The sequence below is a fragment of the Lepisosteus platostomus genome, chromosome 7 (genome assembly GCF_059453375.1).
Source record: "Lepisosteus platostomus isolate fLepPlt1 chromosome 7, fLepPlt1.hap1, whole genome shotgun sequence".
Taxonomy (NCBI): Eukaryota; Metazoa; Chordata; class Actinopteri; order Semionotiformes; family Lepisosteidae; genus Lepisosteus; species Lepisosteus platostomus.
This window is the reverse complement of record NC_142617.1, coordinates 1,515,874-1,541,639: the sequence shown is the minus strand read 5'-3', so window position 1 is coordinate 1,541,639 and position 25,766 is coordinate 1,515,874. Positions and strand designations below refer to the sequence as shown.

Below are 25,766 nucleotides of genomic sequence, written 5' to 3'. Positions count from 1 at the left end.
CAGCCGGGATTCGCTTTGGGTGAGGATGGGAGGTAAATACCTGGAGAAATTTCCCGCTCAGCAAGACTTCCATTTCCTTCTTAGAGCAGCCAGTCTGTTGTACAACGGCCGGAGGTCACGCTGTAAGTTCTGAAGGTGAACAGTGCTCCATATCTCTGCATGAACAGGTTAGAAATACAGTTCTCACATGAGACTGGGAACCAGGTGGCTCAGCTGAGTTGGGGAGGATCCGAGTGGTTGCTTTTGCAACTGGTTGGGTCCAGAGATGACAGGATGACACTCCTCAGCCACCAAACCGCCACGCTGGTGACACCGTCATCCCTAATCCACTGCTTGGCGCTACTGGGCCCAACATCATCAGGCCTGCCTGGCTCTACTGGTCCCAAATCATCAGGCCCGTCTGGCGCTACTGGGCCCAACATCATCAGGCCTGCGTGGCTCTACTGGTCCCAAATCATCAGGCCTGTCTGGCGCTACTGGGCCCAACATCATCAGGCCTGCCTGGCACTACTGGACCCAAATCATTTAATATAATGTTAATGTTTCTTTATTAGCCCTATACAATTTCTTGCATTAGGAATTCGTCTTTTCGCATACCCCAGCTTTTCTCCATGAGACACAGACACACAGACAGGGAGAGAATCATCGGGCCCGCCTGGCGCTACTGGACCCAAAATCATCAGGCCCGATTGGTGTTACTGGGCCCAAATCATCAGACCCGCCTGGCGCTACTGGGCTGCACAGTTCAGTGGCATGTGAGCACGTGAAGAAACAGGGCAAGGAAACTCAGGAGTTTCTGGAAACTCCTGAAAATCCATGTTTCACAGATGCCAGCTGAAGGAAGACTGAACTCCCCTATTCAGTCACTGTAGTGACCTGATGAAAAGGTCCAACTCTAAGTGACTAATATTCTGACAAGATCTGTCCAAAGTATATTGAGTGCAGTCCTGGTCCAGGTTAACAATAAAATCCCATAGAACTGATCAACACAGTCCTGAGGTCTTGAGTGAAAACCTACAGCAGAACACGCTGGCTTTCAGACACTGAATTTACTGTTAGAATATTTATCACACCCTGTCATGCGTTTCTCAAGTTCTTTTGTATGAGTGGTGCAGAGCAGAGATAACAGCCACAGGGAAAGGGAGCAAGCCACACACAATCACTCATGTTTGAAATGTTACATTTTTATTGTCCCAAAACACAGTGAACATGTTCTTTCGGTCAAACCAGTAGCAACATGTCTACAACCTTTTTGGCAAATCGGTAATCAATAAAAATAGACTGTCATCCTCTGCTGATACAGACTGCACGTGTTGTATATTACCGCACTGCACTAACGGAGTGACAATGATCAAAGCCGCCTGAACACATCCTCCTCATCTGTGAACACGATCCTGAGCATTTCTCCTCCAGGAAGAAGGCAGCAGGCAGACAAGAGGAAAGCCGTTCTCCAGGGCTCCCTGTCTGTACAGGACATGTCAATCCCAGACCATCCCCCCCGGCTCACCAGATCGCAGCATTGTTTTTCATAACATTCAGCCAAAGACTTCAGCCTCTCAGCAGCCCTGGGAGAGAAGACCCTCTCTTGACTGACACCAGGCTCTCTGCTGTGCGAGAGCCCACGCACAGCCTTTCCAACACTGATCTTTTCATCTCCTGAAGTCTGAGGGGCTGCTGTGAAGCACCAATGAGCCGGGGTGGCCAAGCTGAGAACTGCAGCTTTGCACACAGCTAGTTCTGAACTTCCTTAAAAAAATAACAAAACTTGTTTTTGCATCTCTCTTACACCAGGATGGGATTCAATGAGTAGCTTATTGATTTGAAAATTTGCCCGCTTCTTCTGTAAAAAGTATTATCTTGCTTTCGTGTTTGGAATTGTGATGCATCCTGCCCAGAGGAGTGAAATTGGTGCCACTGTGTGAACAACACTGCACAAGCACTTGACCTGCTATGTGGTGACATGTAAGAAACTCGTAGTAACCTGCGTTTGCACTCTTACAACTCCCTCCACCACATTGTTTCTCCTGCAGAAAAGTGGCGATGACTACAAATGTTCCACAACCTGCACTAACCAAATTAAAAAGGCACCAGTTACAAAACTGAGCACAAAACCAAGCTGGAGAGATCTTTACCCAAGTAGCTTCTTTCATTGCTGCATACATTTTCCATGTTATGGAATCTGTGGTCAATAACATTCTCAGATCTAACTGCACTGCTATGCTGATGACACCTCACAAGCAACAGAAAGATTAAATGGATGCAACTTTACTGGTGCAACAACAACACAGACATGATTGAACAACAGCAAAGTTTATGCCAGCAGACTAAAATAATGTGTGCACAATAAATAAAGGTGCAAAGGTTTAATAATTCAATTTTTGCATTTGAGAAATTACCTGCATTTCAATTGATGCCCAATAAGAATTAACATAGCATTTTCCCATGATACCCACTACTTTTCTATAAATCTTAATTAAAAAACAAAAGCAGAAAATAATTAAAAATATAAGGATAATAATGAAGGTACAAGGCTCTCTTACTTATTTTCTGTTGTGCTAATAAGCAGGAAACCAGGAAAACAGGAAACCAAGTTCAGCAACTGAGCCTAACAACAAGGCAGAAAACATTTCATTAATCAAATTTCTTTAAATTACACAATATCATTTCCCAGTAAGATTTCCATATCAAGTCAATCTGACAACAATAAAAATGTTCACGACCTGCACAAACACTATTGAAGTGGTAAAATGCAGAATAACTGCACTGGTAGTACAACTGTCAGCTGCCCCAGTTTAAAATACCAATAATAAAAACCTGGTTTTACAATCTAGGTCTTAAAAAACTACAAATAAAAGGCAAAAGAAAAGCAGTAAAACACCCAAACCAAATGATCATCTTTCCCATTCTGGGTCTTTCTTTAGAGTAATACACTGTGGAGCTTCAGGGAGTCATCCTGAGACGATCTCTGCTCTCGTAACATGAGCTTCGTACTAAAAACACAGACAACGCGCTGCAATTGTTAACCAATGACAGTGGTCATGTAGTCACACAGTAATGAATGCATAATTTAAATAAAGCAAATGTTCGTTGTTCATATATAATTATTCACTAGCTCGTAATAAAGTTTCATACAATTAAGGAACAACTCTGATTCATGAGAGACTGTGGAGTGATTTACAAACGGATTCTGCGGTATTCTACACTGGCCCAGTGAAGTCTATACACACTGTGGTATTCTACACTGGCCCAGTGGGCTGTATACACACTCTGTGGTATTCTACACTGGCCCAGTGGACTGTATACACACTCTGTGGTATTCTACACTGGCCCAGTGGACTGTATACACACTCTGTGGTATTCTACACTGGCCCAGTGAAGTCTATACACACTGTGGTATTCTACACTGGCCCAGTGGGCTGTACACACACTCTGTGGTATTCTACACTGGCCCAGTGGACTGTATACACACTCTGTGGTATTCTACACTGGCCCAGTGGACTGTATACACACTCTGTGGTATTCTACACTGGCCCAGTGGACTGTATACACACTCTGTGGTATTCTACACTGGCCCAGTGAAGTCTATACACACTGTGGTATTCTACACTGGCCCAGTGGACTGTAGACACACTCTGTGGTATTCTACACTGGCCCAGTGGACTGTAGACACACTCTGTGGTATTCTACACTGGCCCAGTGGACTGTAGACACACTCTGTGGTATTCTACACTGGCCCAGTGACGTTTATACACACTGTGGTATTCTACACTGGTCCAGTGGGCTGTATACACACTCTGTGGTATTCTACACTGGCCCAGTGGACTGTATACACACTCTGTGGTATTCTACACTGGCCCAGTGGACTGTATACACACTCTGTGGTATTCTACACTGGCCCAGTGGACTGTATACACACTCTGTGGTATTCTACACTGGCCCAGTGGACTGTATACACTCTGTGGTATTCTACACTGGCCCAGTGGGCTGTAGACACACTCTGTGGTATTCTACACTGGCCCAGTGGGCTGTATACACACTCTGTGGTATTCTACACTGGCCCAGTGGGCTGTATACACACTCTGTGGTATTCTACACTGGCCCAGTGAAGTCTATACACACTGTGGTATTCTACACTGGCCCAGTGGACTCTATACACACTGTGGTATTCTACACTGGCCCACTGTCTCACGTGAACACCTGAACAACTTATAGAGAAACAACCCCAGCTGTAGCCTGAAATATATTCTCCTCTGGGCCTTGATGTAGCTACTTGGTCTCTACCTTTGCCTAAACAACTTTCCAGCATTGCTGGCCCACTCCATGTGTGCAACACACATCATGACCGTCTCAAAGCGAGCTCTGCCTTTCACGAGTCAAAATTCCCATTTCAACCGCATTCTTGCGAACTTTGGCATCACCACTCTCCTGAGCGCACACACCTTGGGCTGGTCTGCATCCAGGTGTGCTCCAGATATGAGGAGAGACGCAGTGGGGAGCAGGAATGCAGAACAGCTCTTTTGTTTTTAAACAAAAGCGGAAGCAGCAGGAACTTAACTTACAGGATGCCAATAGGGAGAGAGGAAGACTGTTCTGCGACTGCTGCACTCGTCCTCTGTTCTTCCTGTATGCGCCCTTCCCCTGAGCTCAAATAAGGTGCAACGATTGCTAAGAACAGCTGCAGTGCAGGCCAATGGAACAGGACTGGTCCCATCCTCACATCAGCAGTGAAACAGCCAGCTAGGCTTTTTGCGGTCTTAAAAAACATAATAACGAAGACCTACTGTATAACATTCTTTAAAATGCCCCAAACATCAACAGTTAAAATCAGTGCAACTAAAGTTTCAAACATTTTCTGTTATGAAACTCTCATCCTCAATATAACTTCCAACAATATATATTATTTATGTAAAATAGTGATTTGCATACACAGCTGTGCATTTTTTTCTTATTCATTAAAATTGTTCCGTAACACGAACATAAGGTGCTTTTTTTCCCCCGTTCAACAGCAAATGAGTTTTTCTAGGAAAGAATCTGAAACCTTTCTGTACCGTGTTGCCTCTTGGCCAGCTTCAGAGACAGAACGGCTCGTGACGACACAGGACAGAGACAAACTCTTCCGAGAGGAATCATCACCTCCTGCAGCATCTCAGCACTTTCTCATTCGGTTTGGAAAGGTAACAAACACCACTACAGAGAGAGATCTATGTGTAAAGTTTCAGCAAGGGCCGCTATTTTGTCACATTACAAAACAAGTGTACTTTTCTAACCCACTGCAAACGAGAGAGGTCGCTACAAACGGAGACACTGTGTCACGCTCCTACAGTGGAGGAGCAGCGCTCAGCCGGGCGGAGAGGCCCTGGAGGAGCTCCGCCTGAGCACCAGCCAGGACACTCTGCCTCGCGCTGCCCTGCGGCTGCCGACCACCAGCTCTCACGATGGAAATGTCAAGGAGTGAAGGACGCTGGACGCTGCTGGAGATAGGAACGTCATGTCAGGTGTGCGGGGGCGCAGGGGGCGTGGCGGAGGAGTTATCTGTTGGCCTTGTACTTGGAGGCGTCGCGGGGCTCGCTGCTCGGGTTGCTCCAGTCGTCCGCCTCGGGGCCGGTCTGGTAGTGCCGCCATGCCGACTTGTTGAACACAGGGAGCCGCTCAAAGGACTCGCTGGACAGGGCCTGGAACCCAGCAGAAAGACTGGTCAGCCTGACGGAAGCAGCAGCAGCAGCTGGGAAGGCTGGGATTATCCGGGTGATACGAGACCCCGCCCAGCGCAAGACAAATGAAAAAGACACTGAGCTGAGATCCAGGGTGGATCAAATGTGATCTGCACAAAGATCACGGGGTCAGATCACTTCCAGGCTATTTATTCTTTTATCAAGGGTGGGGCCATTTATATCTGCTAATCGATTCCCTGGATTGAAATTTCGCACTTTCAACTATAAATCCTAACAGTCTGTTTGCCTTTTTATTGCTTCCTCACTCTGTGTAGAAGGTGAAAACGACATGTCAGCATGGATACAGTACCTAAGTCATTTTCATCAGTAGCATCTTCACGCTCTGCATTTTCCATTTTATATTCAGTTTTTGATTCTGCATGTAAAACTCTGCCCTCATCTACATTAAATGTCATCCGAGATGCTTGCCCAGTCGTGAATTCTGTCAGATTGCCTTTGCCACTTCTACAGTGCTGGGTAATTCTCCTGATTTAGTTTCACCTGCCAGACAGTAGCTATGCAGGAAGTATTATTTGCCAACTCTAGATAAGATGAGCAGATAAACTTTGGATAAGTAGAAAACAGACACCTGGTAGCTGGTCTCCTGATCTTACAATGAGGTGTTTCAAAGTAAGAAATGGAATAAGACAAAGGATAAATTCAAGAAATTCAAAAGTGGGGAAAAAAGGAGTAATCAGTTGAATCAGTTGACTAGAACTGGCTGTACTGTCCACCCACACCCCAGCTGCAGGTACCTTCAGGTAGATCACAGCGTCCGTGCCCACACCCTCCATCGAGTAGAGCTTCAGGTCACCCTGGAAGTATCGCGCATACAGCTTGGAAATCGGCAGTCCGTACCCAAAGCCCGCCTGAAAGACACAGAGAGGTCACAGGCAGGAAAAGCACGGCCATGCAGTCTTTACACACAAGGGGAGGAAGACTTATTAGACCCACAGTTAGCAGTAAGAATGATAACGGCGATCCTGCACAGTTAAAACGGGAATAGAAATGTTTCTGACTAAAAGGACTGGCCTGCACAGGGACCCAGCTCCTCCTGCGCGACGCTGTGTCTGACCGCTGAGCCTGCAACTTGCCAGCCGGCACAGACACCCGTCAGAGGCGCCACACCGGCAGCCAGTGCTGGCTGGCATCACGCCGCGCCTGCCTGCACAGAGGGGGTCCCCAGGAGCTGGCCTCTCTCCGGGCACCGAGGGGCCCCCAGCTGCCAGCCCCCGGGGCCACAGGCCCGAGCGAGAGGGGGAGCTGCTCACCAGCGGGGCGGCCCGGGACGGCTCCAGGCTGGGTCTGGGCGCGGTGGAGTACATGTAGTTAAACAGCCGGTCGATCTTCCTCAGAGGAACTCCCCCGCCCTTGTCCGAGATCTGCCAGGCACAGGAGCAAGGAGGGAAAAAACATGAGACATCAGGTGTACCACTTGTCAACAGCACTTCATTAATAATCTGCACTGAAAGAATCCCCCCAAATCAAATAATATTAAGACCCAGAAATCAGAATCGTTAACAAGTGACTCCCATACACTGAAATCTTATTTCATCTGCAGATACGCAGCTATAGATTTTTAATTAATTTTAATTATTGTCCTTTATACAGACAGTTGGGAGTCATGAAAACTAGACTCACACAGACTCCCACTTCCACAGTGCAGATGACTCACGACAACGCATCGCTACACCTGTTTTAAACTCACGGCCTGAGTCCGCAGTGCCAGTTGGAAAGGTAAGGAGGCGCCCGTCCTCTGTCAGGTTTTTAACAGCGAGAGGAAGCTGGCGGCGAAAAGAACCGGACAAAGCCCTCACCTTAATAGACAGATCCTCCATTCCCAGGGTGACCAGAGTCTTGATGGGAGGGCAGCCTTCCTTCTTGCCCTCATGGAGCTCCACTGTGGCGCGCATCGAGTTCTGGACACAGAGACACGCCACACTGTCACGCGACACCCCAGAGCACTGAGAACACCGCGTGGGGAGTGAACGACTGCCCAGCCTGCTCCCCGCCTCTCGAGGAGAACCACCTTACTGATCGGATAAACACATTCCTTTCAGGTTCTCAGTGGTGCAACAGAGCGAAAACTGAAAAAACAAACCCCATGGACATAAGAGCACTTAAAGACGTAAGGATGGTTTAACAGGTCAAGAGTATCTGACACTGCAGTTCCGCCCTGCACCACTGCGAGATGCTATTGTGATGTCTGGTGCTCAGGCAGTGTCAGCAGGGTGTACACTGTATATAACTGGTAATAAATGCATGTGCACTTTGGCTTTAATCTTGTTTTTGATCCACAACCAAAGAAACCTCTGGGCTGCCCAACATGCTTATCCACCCTGAGTGAGCAGGCAGTTACTACTGGCTTTTCCCCGTTCGTGAAAACACGACCCTCTTTTTACAGCAGCTGCGTCTTCCACTTGTCTCTGGCTGCGTTCAGGGACAGGTCCTCCGGACTCAGTGTGACAGCAGGATAGTCTGCAGGGTCCAAGGCATGGCAGGGGCACTCATTTCGATCCCTTGCCTCTCCAGTTTTGACCTGCTTTTGCATTTGTTTAGAAAGGGCCAAGCCATACTACTCAGCAGTGAATCAAACCAAGCAAAAGCAAGCACAGGAGTGCACGTGAGCTCAATGATACCGCACGCTGCCAGGAGTAAGTCTCGTCTCGGCGTCAGCCTGTGCTCTTGCCAGCTGAGGAACAGTACGACCTTCTGAGGTCCTGTGACTGCAGTGGGGGGGAGCAGGCTTGTCTGTGGGGCCCCCACCCAGGACGGAGGTGACTCCTGCAGTGGTGGGGGCGCCCCAGAAACACTCCAAGCGCCTCAGCATCCAGGCTGTTCACACTAACACGGGGGCTAGGGGCAGGTCTGGGAGACACGCTGCATGGCATTTCAGTGATATACTCACCTTGAACAGCTCAAACAGCATGTGGAAGAGATGGGAGGGCACGTACACTACTTGGATGGGCTTTTGGGGGGCCTTTGCTAGGAGAGGAAAGGAAAAACGAGTAAATAAAAACAGAGACTGTAAGACGATTCTATTGCAGAACTCTTAAGGACAGCAGCCACTTCAGCATGTGGTAACCTGATCTATTCTCTTTCAAACCAATTTCCCTCAGGGTTTAAAAAATAGAACAGTATGTGAAGCCTCACGGTTGTTGAAGTATATTTATAAAGCAATTAAATCAAATTTTCTTAAACACAGAAATTGTGGTTGACCTTCTCCGGCGTGGTGGCCAGCTGGGACAGCTGGCTAATCTCCAAAAACACTTCAGATATCAGGCTTTGACATTTCCAGTAGGGAAACTACAGGAAATTACCCACTTAATTAATTGTACTTGAGGAGATGAGAGTGTGCCTATAATTGCTTGCAAAGCAAATACGAACTAACTAATTTTCTCACATTTTCTGTAAACCATATTCTAAGGAGGTAGCAAAGCAATATTAGAAAAAGATTATCTACACTCCAAAATACTGGTTTTAATCATCCACAGGCTTGTATGACAAGTCCCAGTTCTCACAAGCTTTTTTAAAAAAAAGACTGATTATGGAAGAACCTTTACGTTTAACAAAAAAAAAAAGCCAAGAAATCTGACAGGAGCTCTGGCACGCATAGACAGCTCATCTAAATGCCAGTGAAGAAACATGAATTTCATTTTTATCAAAGGCTCTGCAATTCTGCACGATGACAGCACCTACCGCAGAACACACTCAGCTAATAATACACTCTCCATCCCTTCACAAGAAAGCCTCTTGGTATATTTTAGAATTTTTGAGTGTTGCCCAGCTTTCCTTTTGGAACCAAAAACACAAGAGCTCAAATTTCCAGTGAGACTGGGAGCTGGACAAACAAGGCTCAGAGCTCCCCTGCTGTATTACTGTAGCTGAAGATGGAAAGGCTTCTGACGGAATACTGATGGAAAAGTTACCAATGGAAGGGCTTCATCAAATACAGCAGGAAGGACTGGCTTTGTTGTCCTCGCATGAAACTCAAAGCAGACAGAATTCCTTCACAGGCCGAGAAGCCTCAGTGCGCTCCTGTTTCCCTCCTGACTTTCATCTGACTCTTCTTCTCCGTGGTGACCTTAAGGGCTTGTATAAATAGGCGCAGCTGTGTCTCTGACTGACACTTCAGTTGCTGGACAACAGTCTACTGAACATAAAAAGTATTCTGGGCGAGCAGTGTGCCATTTCCAGGAATGATTGCTCTAGGGCTTCTACTGCTGCCTCCTCAGGCGCCGAGATTCAGGCATCCTTTTCTAATATCTAATGGATATGCTGGGTTTGTCTCTGAGTGAATCGCACCTTCAAAGACTTAAAATACCCAATATATCCGATAACATCTGCACTGATACGGTGTTGGCAATGCTGAACTCATATAAGACTTTACACAGCACATGTTTCTATACGTACTGAAGCTCACATACATACCATTGAATTCTTCAATCTTTAACTCGGGAGCGACCATATAGTACTGCTCACAAAGCATCTTGGCGGTCTCGTACGCATCTGAGGAATAAGACAAGACCTCATCAGAGCTAACAAGTAAGAGAGGCTCTGCACAACAGTTCCCAAAACAGAAATCATTCTATTTCATTCTTGTTTCATTTCATAAGTGTGAGCCAAAGCAGATGTCTGGAGAAGCTGTCATGCCAAGGCCCTGTGTGAGCTCATCAATTTCTTATTAAATATTTCAGTGCAGCGGTGAAAACCAAACAACAACCAAAAATCCTTTTACCTTTCACAACCTCTGCCACGTTGCAGGTGGGATCAATGCTCCCTATGTGCTTGGGGTGAGCTGGGTTTGTGTCATTACCAAACAGGAGAGCTGGAACAGAGTTTTAAAATATGATTTAATGTGTCAATTAATCCAGGAAGGCCAAGGCCCACAGCGTCAGTGCCCTTTATTCTCTACCTCACACAAAGCTCTGCTGAACCTGCATCACAACCAGTTTCAATCAACCTCTGACAGTGTTTAAGACTAGCTCAAAAATATATGGGAATTTGTAACATATTCTAATGTTAGCTCATTCAGGGTGAGCATTCTGCTAAAGGTCCTCCTTTTCTTTTAAGTTTTCCAAACAAGCTTAATAAAAAGCCTCAATCAGGTGTCTCTACTCCAGTCCCTTACTGCAAGAATACAACATGTTTTCTATGTCTTTAAGTTATAAATGGCTCTCCAAATGAGAAGGCTGATGTCAACCCAATTAATTAAATCCCTTCTCCACAGTCTTAGATATTGATGACTTAAAGATGCATAGAAAACCTGATGGACTCTGTGAACTACAATGTCTGAAGTTGGAAATCCCTGGTCTGAATTAGTTCTATAATACCAGCATTTACTTCTAAACACAACAGTCAAGGCAAGTGAGAGTTTTAAACTTAAGCTTCCAGGGGTGAGTCATGGTCTGTCCTGTTTAAGACTTCAGTCATGCAATTATCATCATCCACTCACTGTGCTGGTTGATGAGCATCCTGAAGGAGATCCGGTTGGTGTAGAAGCGATCCAGAAAGTACTGAATGTTGCTGCTTATGAAGGGGTCAAATCCATACTTCTCCTTGTATTCAATCACTCCCTGGGCCATCGTAGGGACCACGTCGTTGTGTCGGTTCCGGATCTTAATCAGGACGTCCAGGAAACTTCCAGGACGAAAGCCAAAGACAAAAGTTACAATTCGACTTGCATCAGAGTGAATGCTCTGTACGCTGGATTCCTTTTTCTGCCACTCGCTAGTCTTATACGCCTCTGCAGGACCCAACTTAAAAGCAGACACTGCCTTCAAATTGTAATAACACAGATTACAACATTTAACAATGGCATAAGCTATAACAATACTACATACCATTTAATAATATCACTGACTTGATGGAGAGTAATTTATTTGGTGTTACCCATAGATTGAAAGGGATATAGACTTTCAATATGTGACACAACTGTGGCATAATGATACTGCAATAAGGAACATAGCTCTTTCCACACCATACAGTGCCTACACTGTCGGACAGCACAGGCAAAACACAGTACTGCAGATTACTGCTTGAGAAAAACAGTTCTGCCCTAAAGTACCTCAGCTGTGTGAGAGGGCATTTGAATTAAATGAGGTGTTTTTCCAAAAAAAAGGCTTAGGTAATAGGAAAACTACTGCCAAGTAGGGGGCAACTCTGGGTCACTGGGAAAAAAGACTTTTCTGCTTAAAGGTACATTTTGTTTGACTGTGAAACCCACATCTTTTCATGAAATAGCAGTACTGTGATAGGACAAGCAGTCAGCCGCACAGCTAATAGGTTCTGCCTTGCTTTTGTTGAATGTCTGAGGTTTTAAAATCTTCAGGTGATGACAATCTTTATTTTGTAAAGTGGCTTTCATGTGAATGTGCTGAATATCAAAACTGGCAAATATATAAGTGTTACGGAAAGCCCAATTAAACAAATGTGTTTTGAGGCCCGGTTTTAAAAAAGTCTCGATTCCATAACTCTATCTGGAAGTGTGTGTAGTGAAGTCTAGGCACACAGACGCCGACACCCCTGACACCGACAAACCACAGTCTGGCCTTGAGGACAGAGAGAGCACCTAAGGATTCAAGGGTCAAAGACAGGAGCTGGGGGTGTCACTGGGCAGCAGGAAAGAGAAGGGAGGGGGGGCACTTTAAGATTGGTGCTGGTGAAGGTTTGTTCAATGTACCTTTACCATGGTAAAATGTACCTAGCAGTCTAGCTGACCACCATTTTTACTGACTCTACACACAGAGAAGAGCTCTCGTGCAGCTGCCTCACATGGCTGTGGAGCTCGATCTTCATACTTACTCATCCAGCACATGGGGGTCCTCCGGCCTCTTGTTCTCATACTGCAGAAGCTCCAAAAAGCTCTGCATGTACCTGAAAGAAGATGGAACAGCGTTTCAGAGCTGGTCCTGGCAGTCACGGTCAGGAAAGACAATGAGTCAGGGGTCTGGATGTGACACGACGCGCAATGGTTAGAACTTTCTGGTCCAGACCACAGAGAGGGGCTGTTTGTCTTCAATATCCAAAGCAGTGCATGCATTTCACACATACCTGTAGAGATATTGTACTGATTGTGCGTTTTGACCTATACACCACAACAACAGGACAATTAAACAATAGCCGATTCGTTTTTGACTGAATGGGCAAGTAGCCTTTCACCTTTGGTCTGACACACTGTAATTGAAGACGTTATCAGAGGCTGCACTTGGATCCTATTAAAGAAGACACTTGGATCCTATTAAAGAAGACACTGCAAGTCACTCTGAACTCTCTTGGTTCAGGAATGTGTGGAGCCCTTTCCACATTAAGAAATTGCCTCTGTTGTTGGCCTGTGAAACACAGTTATTGGGGTCTGAAGATACTTGGATTATGAGTGATGTGGAACAATAATCTGAAACAGATTACCCCCAATTAAACCATAAGAACATTTAATGACATCAACAGTTATACGTGTTTGCAAGCTATGGTTCAGAATGATTTTGTTTCTCTGTTCTTATTGTGTTTAACAGGAAATGCTGTCTGCACAAGGGGGATCGGTACGACAACTCACTGATCAGCTACTCTGAAGCCTTGATTGAATTCAGGGTTAAAGTTCAAAATCGTAATTGCAAGCTTTGCATTTTTGTTTAAAGAAACAAAGTATATAAAAAAGAGGAGATAAAAAAGAATATAATATCAAAGCCTTTTTAGAGGATAATAAAGCAATTTACAGAGATAATGGGCTGGACTATGAAACACCCAGGCCAGAGTCCCACGTGAACAGCATGCCAGTGGCTCAGTGGCTCAGGCTGGATTCTCACCACCTACAGTAGCTTCCACACCCAGGGCCTGCCGCTGTGCACACCTTGAGAGATGCACCCCCGATGCAAAAAGGGAACAGGGCGAGTTATTAATAATGAATAATTCCTTACACTTATAGTGTGCTTTTCTGGACACTCCACTCAAAGTGCTTTTCAGGTAGCGGGGATCCCCTCCACCACCACCAGTGTGCAGCCCCACCTGGATGATGCTCCAGTCCTCTCCCCACACACCAGCTCACAGTGGGGAGGAGAACAGAGTGATGAAGCCAGTTCAGAGAGGGGGTTTATTAGGAGGCCATGACTGGTAAAGGCCAGGGGGATATTTGGCCTGGAGTCCGAGATTCCACCCCTAACACCAGTACAGAGCTGAAGGCGAAGTGGCTCCCGAGCTCTGCAGGAGCCCAGCAGGAGGGCGCCTCCGCGCCCCGCCCAGCGCCGGACACTCACCAGGTCTGCACCAGCCGGACGGAGGGCTGGCTCAGCAGGTTGTCCGGCAGCAGGTTGACCTCCCTCATGGTGTTGGCCAGCCGCACGGGCAGCTCCTTCCGCAGGAACATGTAGGACGTCTTCTCGCAGGCATTGTCCCGGCCTGGAGGGGGCGACAGAGAGGCCCGCTGGTCATTACGACCAGGAAATCTCACACGGCCTATAAACCTCATCAATGACATACAGTGCTTCCCATTACAGGTAACTACGCTGCATACTGTATATAAATATACTACTTGTTTCCAACACTAAACTGACTCGTAGGCCTTAATAGCTATATATTAAGTATTCTGATGTATATATGCAGCTCATCAGCCTTATGTCATTTGTAAATACAGCCAATTCCAAATTCAAGGGCAGGTTTAGTGTGGCTCTGCAACGCAGAGCAATTTGATCTGTCAGCTTTTCATCAATGGCTCCTAGACTTTACTGCAAGTGGACGGGAAGACTGCATAAATACCAGCAGCACAGATGTGGAATTATCTATATTTTCAGCTTGTAAATTATTAAAGGAGAAAAGTGAAACCGGAGCATTAAAAACTGTATGTATCTTTAATAAAAGTACCAACAAACCTTTCAGGAAGGCATGTACCAATGGACCGAGCATACTGTATATAGACTCACTTGCGAGTTCTGTAACTAGGCATCTACATTGCTCTTAGCAGAGGTGTTTATAGGTCAGTTCCTTTCAGGATAAGGAGCAATTTCAAAACCCGGCCTCTCTCAGAACATCCGCTAGATTATGAACCAGTATGGTTGCCTGTATTTAAATCTTATAAAAAAAGAGATCTCATCTCTTATGTTCAGGTTGAACGTCAGTGTCAAAGTGACAGATTGTTGGCAAAATATTACTGAAAATCCAAAACAGTGAGGTTTGATTTGTCTTGCTTTACATTATATTTTGGAAACAATGACTCATGTTATCAAAGAGGCTTTCAAACTTTATTATTACAAATATTTTTGCATTAGGCTTCTGGCTGTCAAGATTTTCACTAGGAAAAGTGGACTGAAAAAGATTGGATTTTATTTACTTTACAAAAACCATGTGGTTGAGTTTTAATTGTTTTGTTATTTTTTTATTTTTCACTGTGTGTTGATTATTTTCAGTAAAAGCCATTAGAAACACATTGGTTTTTCACTGTATAACACCTTCGTTTTTTTTTTCTCTTGGTGCCTTACTCATTTTTCAGGTAGGATGAACAAACTACTAATAATATAATGAAAAGTATCTTCATAGAATAATTTTGTAATAAACATCTACTGATAGTACACACTCTTTTATATGACATGCTTGCTCATGGCTCTGTGTGCTCGTGTGGACAGGCATGTGGACAAGCGTGTCCCTGCTGTATGTGTACCCTCTGTGGGACCGTGTGCCCCAGCCCCTGCCTGCACCCCCGCCCTGCGCACAGCGGAGTGACCCCAGAGGGCAGTCCAACAAGCCCGAGCACGTTCGAAGACAGGAAGAGTCAAGCTCTTAATTATTACACTCTAATTACCAAGAACAAAACGGCCACACCAGGTGCTGGACAAAAGCACATTCCTAACCCACAAGTCAAACATCCTTACTTTAAATAAAAAAACCCACGCCGGCAGATAATCCACAACCCCTGGATGGGAGATACTGGGATGGTTCAGTGCTGTGTACTATTTTGTGTTGTTTTCCATGGGTTTTTAAAAACAGCTTGCGGATGTGCTGTAGTCCGATACCCAGGCAGGCCTGCCTCACGCCTCTTCCAGAACGCCCCTGCCTGGCATATTCCTGACCCGGCACGCTGACGGACATCACAATCGCACCCTTTCACACCCCTGCCCATTCTGCTGACATGGGAACTTTCCGCCTGTTTACCCCACAGACTGGGCTGCCTTCGCCCACGACAGTCGTCGGGTCCCTCCATTCTATTCACAGCAGCCTTTCGTGACAGGAAGCCGTCCTCTTGAGCGCTCCGTGAGCGCCGTCAGGCTGCGCGACACGACGACGTGTCATGAAGGCTTTTCACGAGCTCTCCAGGAGCACGCTGCTTGCGCTCGCTCCCAGAACAGCTGCAGCAGCAGCAGGACTGCGCCCCAGGGAGGAGGTCCCCAGTCGAAGAAAGAACTGCCACCGCGCAGGAGGAAACGCTATCTCACACGTGACTAGCCACAGCTCTTTCACCCCAGTGCCGCTGCTCTGGGTGAAGAGAAAAACGGCCGTGCTTTCAGTACAGAGGAAGGACTCGAAATCAGAGCAGGCCACGCGGACTGCCTTCCTCATTTGGCTGCTGGTGGCTGATGGATTCGGGGGGCTCCTGACAGCTGAGGCATCCCCGCGACGCAGCGGTGTCCCACTGCCTGTTCAGCTCTACCGAAGCTGCGGCCGCACAAACACAAGCGGAGGAGATAAAAAGAGCAGCAGCCCTGGCCCTTCGAGTGGGGAGCAGCTCCAGGGACCCGCAGGTGACCCCCGCAGCGCCGTGCTCCTCGTGACCTCAGCGTTCTGGGCCTGCCCTGCTGCAGCCCGGCTTGAGGCAGGTGTGGGGAGAATGAAACGCACACCGGCAGGGGCGCAAGACACACTGTAACTCATGAGCTGGTGCTGCTGCCTGCTGCTGCACAGCATGAGCTCACGTGAATGGGGCTCATTACCAGTCAGAACACAGTTCCCGAATGCCAGGAACAGCAGACCACACAGACAGCAGTTTTGCAGGGGGCACTTTAGCATCTGCTATTGTTTGCTTCAGCACAGGCTGCTCCGCGCCAGGCGCTGGGTTACTGCCGTGCTCTTCTGGGCTGTGCTCTCTTTTTCCATAAAACGCCCTCAACGATCCCTCATGGCCAAGTCAAAGAGAGACTGATCTACTCTTTAGTCCACACAACCTTCACAGGGTTCCACCAGTGGACATCATGAGAAGGAATAGACACAGCCCTGGATCTGCTCCATCGTGGGACCGGAGACCTCCCAGGGAATCCAGGTGGAGCCTGCTGGACTGGGTGCCACTCTTGCTTCTGAATGTCCTAGTATGGTGACCAGGCACACTGCGCTGCAGGGCTTTGCCCTGGGGCAGACATTAAACTACTTGGACATTACAGATCTCTTGACATATCTCTGTAACACAAGTGCAGGCAGGCGAGCCCTCTGGGCTCCGAGCCTCTGCTTCGCCTTCCTGGCAGACAGCCTCCTTGAACTAAAAAACAAACCCAGCTGGAAGCCATTAAGCAGGATGATCTTCGTTATAAGAATGTTTCAAAAACCACCCGAAGAACAAAACAAAAACCTCACATAAGCATAATGAAAACTTTAGAGATTTTTCCCACTAGTTTATGAACAACTTCATTAAAGGTTCTTATATTCAAACTTGAACTTTATTGCCATATGAAACTGGTACATGTACTGGAATAATGGAATTCTTACTTACAAAAATCTCTTGGTTGTTAAAACAAGTGTAAAAACACAAAGTGCAGACAGTGCATCAAGACAATATACAAACAAACAGCAGACAATTTACAAGTAAACAGTTGAATGTAAACAATGACTGGAGATGTGCAATAAATAAGAAATCATAATCATTAAACTTCATGGTCAGTTTTCATTTGCAGTGGAAGAATAAAAGCGTCTTTTCTGGCCATATGGAAGGAAGTGTCTTTTTAGACTGAGCTCATCAGAGAGGAGGCCTGTTAACACATCACTGACTCCAAAGAAAGACCTCGTCAAACAGTGACTAAGGGAAAAAACACTTCACTATCACATTTGTATGAATGTGCGAGGGCTTTAAAATATATATTAGTCTTCAATGTTCACTGCAAAAATTAAGACAGCCCAGAAGAAGTAGAATTTTGATCTTTTTAACTGCAGTATTTTTGGATACCGGCCAGTGAAGAGCCCTGTTGAGGTGAAGGAGAAGCTAGCTAAAGAAGGGCCCCCCCGAGTGTGTACATCACCGAGGGAATGGCTCACAAAGGATTCCAGTCTCCGGCGGTGCTGTAACACAATAGAGCCAGCACACTCTGCATGGCCGAGAGACATCCGAGACACAATGGCCACCAGGTGAGGCATCAATGTTTTAACTGCCTTTGCTTCCAGTGAACCAGAACAACGAGCTTCGACAACGAAGCCAGTAACTGGCTCCCCCGAGGCTCCACTGGCGGCCCACACAGCCATGTCTCGTGCGACGTGTGACGTGTGGTGACCCCTGGGAAATGTCCCAGCTCATCCCTGAGGACCACCAAAGAGGAGACGGATGCTCAGAGTGAGAAAAAGGTCAAACATCTGGAGGGCTTCAATCCTAATGCTCCTCTGGACCTTGTCTTCAGGACCAAAGATCATGACAGAATTCCACCAGCAAAGGAAGAGCTGCACGGCTGTGTGACGCCGAAAGCCTGCAGGAAGCTCCGGAAGAGCTCCGCTGTGAGACTCCCTGCATGCCTCACTGCCGATGGGAATCAGACTAATGATGCAATCTAAACGTTCACAGATGGACACAGGTTTACAGTACCTAATCAGTGTAAAACCCACTTAGTGTGAGTACACATCGTGCGAAATTAAATAAGGATTTGCAGAACAAGAGAGTTACACACAAAAGCAAATATTGCATGGCCAGGCGCTGCTCTTTGCACCGTTTGCAGGCTTTGACTCTTCCTTGCCAACTGTTCCACTCCAGTCCCAGGCCTTTACTCTGTCACCTGGACTACCGGACCTCCCCCTCACCCAGAACCCTGCAGAATGCCCACTCTCTCCCCACCCTGGGGCGCCCCCGCCAGCTCCCTGCTGCGGTACCCCACTCTCTCCTGCTGCCTGCCCCCCCCACGTGCCTCCTGGAGAACTCCTTCACTCCCCACCCCCCGCCCCGCGGCCACCCACCCTGCAGGCTTCGCAGTTCACTCTCAGGCAGGTAACGAACTCACCTGTCGCACTTATTCACCCCAACCGCCTTGGGTACTGCCCTGCACCACCAGCATACCTGCAAACAGCCATGGACTGTTTCACACCCCAGTCCAGAACGCATTCGTTTAGCTTTCGTGCAGCAGCTGCTCTGCATTTCCTAAACCAGCGTTACTGCACTTCCCTGTACCGTAGTTCTAGCATCCTTATTCCTATTTGTCATCATGCCTATTGTTCTCTTCTGTACCTGCAATGTATAAAAACTACAGAAACACTGCAAGTCGCCGATGAATAAAGTCAGCTTTATTGCCAAACCACAGCTTCGGGTTGTCGGGACTTTTTTGTGTTTTGACCGACGTAACAGATGGAAAAATAAAGAGACAGACAGAAGAAGAAAAAGGAAAATAAATAACACATATCATATACAATATACTACATGATGCTACACTACAGTGGAGACAGAATCTACAAACCAATAAATACTTTAATAAAAACTTTCAGAACAATGTTGAGTGGAGAGAGGGAACAGCCTCCGGACTGGCGATCTTTCGGAACCTCAGCTCCGTTCCGGATTGGGTACATCTTATCCTTCTTCCCGAGGGAAGGAGCTCAGACAGGGGAGAGTCTGGGTGGGAGTGCTCACTGATTCATCTTCAGAGTTTTCCCTCTTAAACGTTTTGCGTATACGGAATTAATTTAGGAGCAGCTTGATTAGAGTGGTCCACACTGTTTCCTCTCCTGAGTGGCTAAGCTCCCAAACCAGACCGTGACACTAAAGGGTGAGATGCTCTCAACTGCTGGCCTGTGCAAACGGACCATGGCTTCCTGAGACACAGCACACGTTCTGCACTGCCTGAGGAAACAGAGTCTCCGATGGGTCTTCTTCGCTGTCTGGTGTACACTGCTGTCCCAGGTCGAGGTGAAGGAGACTATTGTGCCAGGAAGCTTAAAGATGTTCACCTTCTCTACTGCCTGCCCATCAATCACAAGAAGTCATACTTCACTCCTGTCACATCTGATACCAAAGATTACCTCTTAGGTTTTACTAACACTGGCCCGGGGATCGTTTTGACTAAGAATATCCGCTAACCAAATCAGTAACATTTCCTCATCTACCAGCCAGCGGCAGAACCCCAGATCCAGCACTCAGCAGTGCAGACAGGAAGCCCTGGGCAGTCCAGACCTGTAATTAAATGGCAGGTTGAAAGTCTGACATGTTCCAGGCAGCAGGTCTCTTATCGCCCTCAGACTGGCTCTCACACTGTAGAGAGCTGCACGCGTAGCATTCAGCTCTGCGATGGACTCTGTCCACGAGCAGCAGTATACGTGCTTATTTCAAGGAGCTGCCAAGAACTTTAGGCACGTCTGACACACGACCCAGAGCTGGAAACTGATCCTGGAAAATCTTCTGACCCCTAGGTGTGTCAGGGGATGGGCTTGATACTCAGTGCCGATTGGTTCTGAGCTCTTAATCCGCTATTAAGCATGCACACCTCTGGCCAGTGCTGAGCTGTGATCTGAACATGTTGAAGGAGAGGCCCAAGGCTCACAGAAATGAGCAGGAAACCAGTTAATAGTGAATCGCTCCAGGGAATAATCTATGCCATAGTACTCAGTATTACGTGCCGTCACTTACAGTTGACCTTACTACTTGGAGAACTCCTGGATCTTTGACTCTGCATTTCCAATGTAACTACTTACTCCATGAGAAAATCACATTTAACTGATATGCTTATAATCTATTAATTCTTCATTCCTAAAATACTTCCTGTAATGTGTATATTCCCTTAATGAATGAATGCTCACTTAATACAAGTATAAATTTCATTATATGAAGACCCAGAAATGCAGTTATTTTTATATTAGAATGGATGTTTGCCACTCTGCAAGCATAGAGCAAGTGAACAAACATGTCTAGAGTCAATAAGAGGGGTTTCTGTTAGTCTTTGCAAAGCATGCTACAATGCCATATGCATCCAGTTAATCAGCTGAAAAATTTGGCGACTGAATTCTGCTGTCAAAATGGTGTTACAATAAGGCACACAACTGGAGACACAAGGCTGTTTCCCACATGAAAATAACAAAAAACGGCTTATCCTCACAAGCCCTCTCCCCTGCGGCGCACACATTCCCAGGGCCTGCAGCCTGGGCTCAGTCCGACAGAGAACCCCGCGTGGACACACTCCGCAGAGCCCTGGAGCCTGTCCACTCCTGCGGAAACCTTCGCCTTCATCCGCTGTTTCAACTGCAGCTGGCCAGTGGACACACACCACACCAGACTTCAGACAAACCGCCTCATTTCTGTGAAGACAAGCTTTCCTCTTTGCTCATACTAAGGGGTGACAGTACAAGGGCTGGAGCCCCACCTGCCCCTGCTACATGTCTGTCTGCCCCCCACGCTTGAAAGGAGTATGTTTCAGGAAGGAATTTCTCTTGCTTAAATCGCATATAAAACCAGGCCATGCAATTCTGGGTGTCGGGACGCAGCTGCCAAGAGAATTGAAAATTAAAAAAGGATCGTTCCACTCCATGCCCACCCAAAAAGGGGGTTTTTTGAGACCTGACCACCACAGGCTTGTCGGAAACCTTTCCAGCACAGACAAGTTCAGGCATGCCAATTTATTTGAAGAGGACGTCCCTTTGGGCTGCTTATAGGGAAAAAGTAACCCTGACTTCAGAAGACACGTCCGTCACGCGTATGAAAGAAAACAAGATTGTGAGGAAAGTTACAAACCACAGGAGGCCAGTTGGTCTAGCTAGCTCATTCGGAAGATGGTAGCTTATTGGACCGAGGATCTCGAGCAGCTGTAACCTGAATACGCCACAGTGTCAAGTGCTCTAAACGCACTGGGTGTTTCCACTGGGGCCTCTGGTTTGTGTTTCACAGAGACAAGTCTTTCCAATTCTAACCCCTTCAGGCTTGAATCCCTTGCATTAGGAATTTGTCTTGTCACAGACCCCAACTTGCTCTCCATGAGACACACAGGCAGGGAGAGAGAAGCTTGGGGTCCGAGCACAGAGTCAGCCATTTATACAGCGCCCTTGGAGCAGCTGGGGTTCAGGGCCTTGCTCAGGGGCCCAACGGAATAGGATTCCTCTGCCGGCTGCGGGATACGAACCGGCAACCTTCCAGACACAGGAGCAGACCCTTAACCACAGTGCCACCTCTCCGCCCTCTTCGACACGCTCCAGCTTGTGGCGTGACTTTCCCTTCGGGCCGTACAGGGTAGGTCATTCATCGCCACGGGCGGAACGCCTCACGACAGACGCAGGTCGCAGATCAGAGCTGCTGCCTCACGTCACCCCCGGCATGAGTCTGCTCCAGATCACACGCCGTGCGGAATCTATTCGCTTTCTCTGTGCAGACTCAATAGCGGTGAGGCTGGTTCTATTTTAAGCAAAGCTTAAGGCTGATGCGGTGATTTAGATTAGTCTTGGGTTCCTTTAAATTCAGACACTTATGAGGAAGCTGATTTGTGGCAGCAGATGCCGAATCGTTACATTTCACACCAAGCTAGAACAACAATCCCTGGAGTTCAGGCGATTCACCGAAACATGCTAATGCGTTCATACGTTCCTGCAAAATTTCAGCTTCAGGGCGTTTAAAACTGTTCAGAAATGAGTGTAATGTGGTCTTGACAACTATAAACACACTGTCCCCAAACAAAACGACAGCTGACGTGAAACAGTTTCAAATAAGCATTTGTTTTTCAGTCTGGCTTCTGAGCCTGTATCACTGGAGTGCGGTTAACTGTACTGGCGAGACCGATCAAGCAGTAGACTGTGCAGGAAGACTGCAGTTGTCATAGAAAATATTTATATGGTTACATATGTTATTAAATGAAAAACTGACGCCATAACCCTGAATTCAAGATTAAGCGTAGTTTCTTGGTAGCTCAGTATCGTCTTGAACATAAATGAACTTTGAGTTTCAGTTCATTTAGTCTCTATCATAACGGCTAATGACGCGATAAATAACACACAAATAAACACATTAGAATATTGATAGACAACTGATTAATTAGAACAACCAAAAGCTGTTGCTTATTTGGAAGTATTCCTACTTACCGAAATCCAGGAATTGCTTTATGGACAGCGGAGAGGGGGAAAATCTTGAATAATATTCTATCTGCTTCGGAGTGCTGTTTTTCAGGAGAAGTCGAAACAGCCTCATAATTGAATGTTGTTTTCACTGATGATGCCTCCAGTAAAACTGCATGGATGTAGTGATGGGAATAAATCGCGGGAAATTCAATAAAAACGAACAGCCGGCGATGTCATCAGGCAGTGCTCCTTCTTGCTAGCCGGTGTTATACCAGATTGTCTAAAAACTTCGTTATTGCTACATTTGATGCCCTCTAGGCAGTCTTCTGCGATACATTGTGGCATTAAACGGCACGTACACCAAGTTCCGGTCAACCATCCTTGAGAACATCTCGTCCTGCCCCTAGACCATTTCTAATTGGTCCTTAGCTGCAACGCGGAAAAGTGTAATTTCGTTCTATTGGACCAGCTAGGTGTCGCTCACACCATTCTGGGTGGGCTGCTCGGGTCTTCCGCAGGGGTTAGTGTGACTGATGCTATTTCGAAAGTACTGGTGTCACAGTTGCACGCTGTGGAGGGGCTACGCAGGCTGGGGGGCTGCGTCCGTCTTACTGGCGTTTCCATCCGGACGACACGTGTGAATAGCTCAATACAACCACGCCAGGGAAGCACTGATTGCAAACCCCAAAGGCCCTTTCTTTCTTCGTGGAACAGAGCTCGCTATTTCTCCAAGCAGCTCCCTGTCCACAGGTGGACAGACTGCACTGCCACATAATTCGCCGCGCCCCGGTATATTTCACTTAGGCTTGTAGGCTGCAAAAGGTGTGTCACAAAGCTGGGGTTAGGCTGCTCAAGGTGTGCGTAACGTTCTGGCAGCCCTGACTGCATCTTGCGCGGAAATGGAGAAAAACCGAAATCACGATCCCACCGCCGGTGTCCCCCTTCGACACCGGCTGAAGCGGCGCTCCGGTACGTGTTGCGGCTCATGTTGTGAGTAAGCTGAATCTAATCCTCAGAATTAACTCATCAAGCGCCAAACCAAGGCTCTGCTCTTTCAAGTCACGACCCTGCAAAAGACGCATCTATAGGCGAAGCCCAGGAGGAGGCTAATGAGAACGGCGGATTTACAGGGAAGCAAAATCTCATCTCAACAAAGCCCAGTCATGCAAAATCCAAACACATGAAAGGGTCCCAACTGAAATTTGCTAACAATGACTGATCCACAGTGTGGAGGGGCCTTCCAGCTAACACAAACCACAGAAATCCCCCCCTTTGTCTTCCAGACAAACTGAACCAATTCCTTAACAATAGTTCATGCAATCTGTTGCTATGTCCTTTATTCTCCAGTACCTCACAACCCCCCTGGCTCCCCCCTGCCCCCTCTCCCTGCAGGCAGCAGAACACGCTGGATCTTCTCTCCCCTTGTTAAAGAGCAGGAAGTCCCTTAAGCTCTTTGCCAGCCCAAACTGCAGGAAGGCGTCTGGTCCTGGTTTGGTTTCTCCAGCCACTGAAGCACTGTGCTGCTCAGCTCTCCCCAGAGTTCACAGACAGATTCCAGCTGTCCCTGGGTCAGTGTGGGCCCTACCTGCTTCAGCCCCTCTGCTATCATCCCTGCTCCCAAGAAGGATCATGTAACCTGACTATTGCCCCTTTGGGCATATACTCTCTATAGACCAGTTGCACTTTCTTCTGTCAATGAAAACCTTTGAGAGCCGCATACTCAGATCCCTCAAAACTATCACAGATTCAATACTGAGCCAATAAGCCAGTGGATGATGCTGTTAGTGTTTGCCTCCACTACATACTACATACAGCATCTGGAATCTCCAGGAACATATGTCAGACTCCTACTTGTTGATTTTAGCTCTCCATTCAAGACCATCATCCCAGAAGCCCTCCGCAATAAAGTGACTCATTTGAATGTTCTCCTCCCCACCTGCCAGTGGACACAAGGGAAGGCAATGAGTGCAGATTGGCTGTGATCTGTCAGACTGCGTATCTGTGAGCACTGGTGCACCTCAAGCCTCTGTTGTCTCCCCATGACTGTGCCCTCTGTATCCCAAGGACTGTACCTCCAACGGCCCCTCTGTCACACTGCTGGTGGGTCTGACGAGAACAGGCACAGACGGGCAGCGGATCGTCTGGCGGCAGGGCGTGTCAACAGCGCCCTTCAGCTCAACGGTCTCAGAACAGAAGAAATGTTAATTTGATTTTCTGAAAACCCCCTAGAAACGGTCAAGGTCGCAGTGGGTATGGTGGAGTCTTTCAAGTTCCTAGGAATAACCACCTCCAACACCTCCTGTATAAACTCAGACTAAAGAATCGAGCAGAAAACTCCCCTTGTCCAGGACACCACCTGTTTAATTAACCTTGGGGAGACACTACCAGCCGATCGAAACCAACGCTGCTGGGCACCTGAACAGCTTCTTCCCTGTGGCCGTCCCCCTGGATACGAGACCCACTGCGTCAGGAACTGTGGTCCTCTGTGCACGTTCTTGGTGTGAAGTGTATTTGTATTATCGATTGTTTCTATCTGTGTTTTGGCACAACGACACAAGATCAAATTCCTTGTACATGTAACATATTTGGCAAAGAAAGTGATTCTGACTCTGGTTTATATATAGTATTGCATTTGGATAGGGGGTAGAAAGATCGCAACCCTATAAAATACCTTTAGCATCTGCATTGCGGTTTTACCGCAGGGCTGATTTTCGTTTTTTTTGGCAAATGATATTGTGTTTATTGTTAATCGCAGGTTTTGCTTTTAAAGCGAGCTGCGTGCTGGATTGCTGGATAAGACAGCATTTACACAGAAGATGGATACCTTACGCCACCTAATGGGAAGCAGCCAGTACTGAGCGTTAA

General features: G+C 47.1%; 1 protein-coding gene across 1 annotated transcript; it reads right to left on the bottom strand.

Moving 5' to 3' along the window:
- Positions 1-1,163: 1,163 nt before the first annotated feature.
- Positions 1,164-23,300, bottom strand: LOC148657749 (pyruvate dehydrogenase (acetyl-transferring) kinase isozyme 3, mitochondrial). The gene is made up of 11 exons (XM_088638429.1): positions 22,926-23,300; positions 13,961-14,102; positions 12,516-12,587; positions 11,167-11,351; positions 10,450-10,539; positions 10,143-10,220; positions 8,620-8,696; positions 7,529-7,630; positions 6,983-7,093; positions 6,467-6,580; positions 1,164-5,672 (listed from the first exon to the last, which is right to left on the bottom strand). The coding sequence occupies exons 1-11, from the start codon at positions 23,029-23,031 to the stop codon at positions 5,529-5,531; spliced, it is 1,221 nt and encodes a 406-aa protein (XP_088494555.1). The 5' UTR covers positions 23,032-23,300; the 3' UTR covers positions 1,164-5,528.
- Positions 23,301-25,766: the final 2,466 nt, after the last annotated feature.